Source organism: Pogona vitticeps, chromosome 14 (genome assembly GCF_051106095.1).
Source record: "Pogona vitticeps strain Pit_001003342236 chromosome 14, PviZW2.1, whole genome shotgun sequence".
Classification (NCBI taxonomy): domain Eukaryota; kingdom Metazoa; phylum Chordata; class Lepidosauria; order Squamata; family Agamidae; genus Pogona; species Pogona vitticeps.
In genome coordinates, this window is record NC_135796.1 from 16,607,582 (window position 1) to 16,613,581 (window position 6,000).

Sequence of the window (6,000 nt, forward strand, 5' to 3'; positions counted from 1 at the left end):
AAAGAAGAAGGGGATGGATCATTTCCCCCCAACCCCGCGGTGAGGGAAGACAGATTCTTGGAAGGCTCCAGCAGAAAGCCCGGGCGTGCACACATAACGCACCGATCGGGTGCTTTGGAAGCATCAGTACAGTATTTAAAAGGAAACATTCAATGCATGCAAAGAGAAAGCCGGCGGTGCAAGCAAGGGGGATCGACATGCATGCATGCATGCATGCATCCATTCATTCATTCATTCATTCATTCATTCATTCATTCATTCTGTTGAAGTTAAACTTTCCTTTGGAGGGATGTTTCTCTCTCCCCCCCCATAAAAAAAAAGCGAAGTGCAAAGCAACGTGAAATGCTTTGGTAAGGAACAAATGGGCAATTATAAACGTGAGTTTCCGAAAGACTTTGCTGCCATTCGGCCCGGCTGATGTCATCAGCGAGTAGCGCTGTTCCAAACTCCTTTGCACGCGCCGCCGAAATAGCTCAGTTGGGAGAGCGTTAGACTGAAGATCTAAAGGTCCCTGGTTCGATCCCGGGTTTCGGCAGGTCGTTTTGCTACTTTTCTGTGTATTCATCTATATACGTATTCATTTTTTTCCTTGGTGGATCTTGGCCGGGTGAATGAATCTCAGGGGGAGGAAGAGTCCCAAAGGCGAACGGATGCGGTCCTCCTGTTCTTCCCATGTTGAACAGAATGCAATCAAGCATTCAATTTCGAACGGGGAAGGCGGCGGGGAGGGGGTGGTGGTGTTTGAGTTGTCTGAACACCCTGACGCGTGTCAGTCTTTGCAGAACGCCTGGATCCAGGGATGGGCTTGTAGCTGAGCTTTCCAGAAACCACAGGAAAGGGCCCCCACTCCCTGGATCAGGCCAGATCTCTCGCTTTAGGACCTTTAACCTTAAATACCGCCTGTTCGTCTGAATGGGTGATCATAATTGGGCTGTTGATCTTGCGATTGATTATAAACCCGCATCCGCATCGGTTTCTCGGCCGTGACTTCCCCATTGACCACCGTGGAGCCATTTCTTCCTTATTAGTGCCAAGTGACGTTTTTTCCAGCTTTCGCCAAAGCACTTCCTCGTTAGTATAGTGGTAAGTATCCCCGCCTGTCACGCGGGAGACCGGGGTTCGATTCCCCGACGGGGAGGCTTGATTATTTTTCTCTTTTTTTTTTTTCTCTTTAACTGCCCCCCCCCCGAATGCAGAGGAGGAAAGGATAAAAAATTAGAAATACTGTACAGGATTTCCTTCTCACGCGCCCAAATAAGACTTTGGTATATAATGCTTTTGGGGGTCCTGCTTTTTGGCAAAACCGTGCAAACCAGCACAAATCAGGGGTTTCCTTCCCCACTTCCTTTTATTCATTAGTTTATTTATTGGTCCGCCACGCTCTCATTATTGCACAAAAGCCAGCCTTGTCCTTTCCTTGCAATATCATATGTTCCAGAAAGGACAACCTACGGCCAGGGGATGTAGCTCAGTGGTAGAGCGCATGCTTTGCATGTATGAGGCCCCGGGTTCAATCCCCGGCATCTCCACTTCTTTTTGAGTTGTTTTTTTTTTTTAATATCATTTTATCTCTGTTGTCAAAGTCGAACGTGGTTTCCACCATGGCAGTATATCTACTAAATAAAATGTGCGCTGATCCGTTGCCATCATAAATGCCGTGTAGAGGAAAAAGGGCCCCCAAGAAAGCATGGAATTTCCCGCTAGGAATTTCCAATAAGGAAAAAGCTTTAAATTCCCTTGATATTTTTCTTTCTTTCTTGGGATTTTAAGGGATCTGTTGTATGCTGCTTTGAGGGGGGGGGGTTAGCTTGTGGCTGGGATTTTATGTGCAGCAGGAATACAGTACACAGGGATCATTGCAAACTTCCCTTCTGTCAATCTGTATTTTTTTTAAAAGGATCCAGCTGCATTTGGAGGGGAAATTTAAATAGCCTATGGAACTAGAAGGTGAATAGGAAGAGATAAATAGTATTTTCCTGTGTATAAGACTATACTTTTGTCTAAAATCTTTAGACTAAACATTGACGGTCGTCTTATACACAGAAGTAAGCTGAGGAGAGAACAAAAACAAGTGGAGGGGAAAGCAGGAATCAAAGCGATCCTCCAGCGCTTTGATCCCTTTCCCCCCTACACTTGCTAAGCCCCACTTAGATTTCTTAATTTTGGATTAGAAAGGGGGGTCTTATACATAGGGGCATCTTATACATGGGAAAATACGATAATATGTTGAATTTTTGTGTCTGAAAAAGTGGATGGTCGTGCAGGGAAGCTCGCACCAAACTAGACTCGGTTGTCTTAAAAGTATCACAACACTTTGGATTTGTTTTTTGCTAGGGCTAAAATAATGGCCTCTCAGTTTTCCCCTCCCTATTTGTTTCCCTCTTATTCTACTTATTCTTCCTTATTTCCTGCCATCAAGAGGTAAGGCTGAAGGCCATGGTTTCTTTCATGGGATCCGGGCATCGCACATGTTCAGTCTTCCTCTTTTCCTGCTGCTTTCCACAGCAGGGACTAGCGCTCTTGATCTCTCACAAGTGGACATGTAACTCCCTCCTCTCTTTAAAAAAAAACGGCTTTTTCTCCCCTCAAAACCCACAATCCGTGCGTTTACACACAGCGTGTGGCCTTAGCACCAGCTTTTTCCCCGCGACCCATTCCAGCTAAGGAGAAGCGATCCACCCCCGGTTTTCATTCCAGCCAACTTCCCTTTCGCTTTTCCTTTTACGCCCCTCCCCTCGGACTTTTTTTTTGTGTTTTCGTTTTATCCTTCCGCGTTCCTCTGCCGGCAGAAGGCGGAGCTCCAAATGCCCCAGCCCCGGGTTTCTTCTCACCCGATTGGCGAGCGGCGGAGGCGCGCACGCGCGGAACGGGGTATATAGTCCCTGTTCCCGGATTGGCGGAGGAATCGTCGTCGTGGGAAGTTATATAAGGGTGCGTCACGGGCAGTGGCGTAGTTAGACCAGTTCGCCTCTCGTCTTTGAGTCCTTCTTGTTTGGGTCCGGCTCGAGCTCCGTGGTGGGTGTTTTGACTTTATATTATATATTTATATAAATATATAGTGTTAATGCGGTGACTCGGTGAGGAAAGGGTAATTGGGGGCGACAGTTGGGGCTCGTAAGGGTGAAGTTTATGAGGCGGCGGGCCACAGAAGACCGCGTAAACTGAGGGGGAGGCCGTTCAAAAGCGGTTGGGCCTGACCGATAACCGTGCCGAGGACCGGGGGACGCTTTATTCTGATACTTTTTAATTTTAAGTGTAGGAGAACCTTGTGGGGAAAAAAAAACTCCCCCTCAGGCTGGGAGTTGCCGGTCGAGGAGGGAGGGGTGGGCTTGAGGTGGCGGAGAGGGGCCGCCACCCAAAATGGCCGCCGAGGAAGGAGGGCGGGGGGAGGAGTGGCGCGGAGGGAGGCTCCGCCCTTTCGTGACGCCGCTGAGTTCTGTGACGTCACGTGGCCTGGTCGGTAGGGAGCTGCGCGCGCAGCTTGCTGGTCTCTTGCTACCTGGCTGAGTCCAAGGGAGGGTGGAGCCTCCGTTGGCTGCGGTTGGTGCTTTTGCGGCTGCCGGGCCCTCCTGAACTTACCGATTTTTTTCCCTAAAAACTGTATTGTTTCTCCTTTTTCTTTTAACTGTTGGCAGGCAAAATGCAGATTTTTGTGAAAACCCTCACTGGCAAGACCATCACCTTGGAGGTGGAGCCGAGTGACACCATTGAAAATGTCAAGGCTAAGATCCAGGACAAAGAAGGCATTCCTCCTGACCAGCAGAGGCTGATCTTTGCCGGCAAGCAGCTGGAAGACGGCCGCACCCTCTCCGACTACAACATCCAGAAGGAGTCCACCCTCCACCTTGTCCTGCGTCTGAGAGGTGGGATGCAGATCTTTGTGAAGACCTTGACTGGCAAGACCATCACCTTGGAGGTGGAGCCGAGTGACACCATTGAGAATGTCAAGGCCAAGATCCAGGACAAAGAAGGCATTCCTCCGGACCAGCAGAGGCTGATCTTTGCCGGCAAGCAGCTGGAAGATGGCCGCACCCTCTCCGACTACAACATCCAGAAGGAGTCCACCCTCCACCTTGTCCTGCGTCTGAGAGGTGGGATGCAGATCTTTGTGAAGACCTTGACTGGCAAGACCATCACCTTGGAGGTGGAGCCGAGTGACACCATTGAGAATGTCAAGGCCAAGATCCAGGACAAAGAAGGCATTCCTCCTGACCAGCAGAGGCTGATATTTGCCGGGAAGCAGCTGGAAGACGGCCGCACCCTCTCCGACTACAACATCCAGAAGGAGTCCACCCTCCACCTTGTCTTGCGTCTGAGAGGTGGGATGCAGATCTTTGTGAAGACCTTGACTGGCAAGACCATCACCTTGGAGGTGGAGCCGAGTGACACCATTGAGAATGTCAAGGCCAAGATCCAGGACAAAGAAGGCATTCCTCCTGACCAGCAGAGGCTGATATTTGCCGGGAAGCAGCTGGAAGACGGCCGCACCCTCTCCGACTACAACATCCAGAAGGAGTCCACCCTCCACCTTGTCTTGCGTCTGAGAGGTGGGATGCAGATCTTTGTGAAGACCTTGACTGGCAAGACCATCACCTTGGAGGTGGAGCCGAGTGACACCATTGAGAATGTCAAGGCCAAGATCCAGGACAAAGAAGGCATTCCTCCTGACCAGCAGAGGCTGATCTTTGCCGGCAAGCAGCTGGAAGATGGCCGCACCCTCTCCGACTACAACATCCAGAAGGAGTCCACCCTCCACCTTGTCCTGCGTCTGAGAGGTGGGATGCAGATTTTTGTGAAGACCTTGACTGGAAAGACCATCACCTTGGAAGTGGAGCCGAGTGACACCATTGAGAATGTCAAGGCCAAGATCCAGGACAAAGAAGGCATTCCTCCAGACCAGCAGAGGCTGATCTTTGCCGGCAAGCAGCTTGAAGATGGCCGTACCCTCTCCGACTACAACATCCAGAAGGAGTCCACCCTCCACCTTGTCTTGCGTCTGAGAGGTGGGATGCAGATCTTTGTGAAGACCTTGACTGGAAAGACCATCACCTTGGAAGTGGAGCCGAGTGACACCATTGAGAATGTCAAGGCCAAGATCCAGGACAAAGAAGGCATTCCTCCAGACCAGCAGAGGCTGATCTTTGCCGGCAAGCAGCTTGAAGATGGCCGTACCCTCTCCGACTACAACATCCAGAAGGAGTCCACCCTCCACCTTGTCTTGCGTCTGAGAGGTGGGATGCAGATCTTTGTGAAGACCTTGACTGGCAAGACCATCACCTTGGAGGTGGAGCCGAGTGACACCATTGAGAATGTCAAGGCCAAGATCCAGGACAAAGAAGGCATTCCTCCTGACCAGCAGAGGCTGATATTTGCCGGCAAGCAGCTGGAAGATGGCCGCACCCTCTCCGACTACAACATCCAGAAGGAGTCCACCCTCCACCTTGTCCTGCGTCTGAGAGGTGGGATGCAGATCTTTGTGAAGACCTTGACTGGCAAGACCATCACCTTGGAGGTGGAGCCGAGTGACACCATTGAGAATGTCAAGGCCAAGATCCAGGACAAAGAAGGCATTCCTCCGGACCAGCAGAGGCTGATCTTTGCCGGCAAGCAGCTTGAAGATGGCCGCACCCTCTCCGACTACAACATCCAGAAGGAGTCCACCCTCCACCTTGTCTTGCGTCTGAGAGGTGGGATGCAGATCTTTGTGAAGACCTTGACTGGAAAGACCATCACCTTGGAAGTGGAGCCGAGTGACACCATTGAGAATGTCAAGGCCAAGATCCAGGACAAGGAAGGTATTCCTCCTGACCAGCAGAGGCTGATCTTTGCCGGCAAGCAGCTTGAAGATGGCCGCACCCTCTCCGACTACAACATCCAGAAGGAGTCCACCCTCCACCTGGTCCTGCGCCTGAGGGGTGGTATTTAAAGTTAATGCTTGCTTAAAACCACCCAAATAAACTTCTCTGCACCTTGTTTCAATAAAGTTGTTGCATTCCCAAA

General features: G+C 50.6%; 1 protein-coding gene and 3 non-coding genes across 4 annotated transcripts; all 4 read left to right on the forward strand.

Moving 5' to 3' along the window:
- The first annotated feature begins 462 nt into the window (after positions 1-462).
- On the forward strand, positions 463-535 carry TRNAF-GAA (transfer RNA phenylalanine (anticodon GAA)). The gene has a single exon. It is a non-coding gene; the product is annotated as a tRNA-Phe (tRNA).
- Positions 536-1,066: 531 nt separating this feature from the next.
- TRNAD-GUC (transfer RNA aspartic acid (anticodon GUC)) lies at positions 1,067-1,138 on the forward strand. Its single transcript has one exon. It is a non-coding gene; the product is annotated as a tRNA-Asp (tRNA).
- A 319-nt stretch (positions 1,139-1,457) lies between these two features.
- TRNAA-UGC (transfer RNA alanine (anticodon UGC)) lies at positions 1,458-1,529 on the forward strand. The gene has a single exon. It is a non-coding gene; the product is annotated as a tRNA-Ala (tRNA).
- A 1,330-nt stretch (positions 1,530-2,859) lies between these two features.
- On the forward strand, positions 2,860-6,000 carry UBC (ubiquitin C). Its single transcript, XM_020788886.3, has 2 exons — positions 2,860-3,015; positions 3,636-6,000. Exon 2 carries the CDS (start codon positions 3,641-3,643, stop codon positions 5,924-5,926), a length of 2,286 nt encoding a protein of 761 aa, XP_020644545.3. The 5' UTR covers positions 2,860-3,015; positions 3,636-3,640; the 3' UTR covers positions 5,927-6,000.

Coding starts and splice junctions, on each gene's coding strand:
- UBC (XM_020788886.3), top strand. CDS start 3,641: ATGCAGATTTTTGTGAAAACCCTCACTGGCAAGACCATCACCTTGGAG.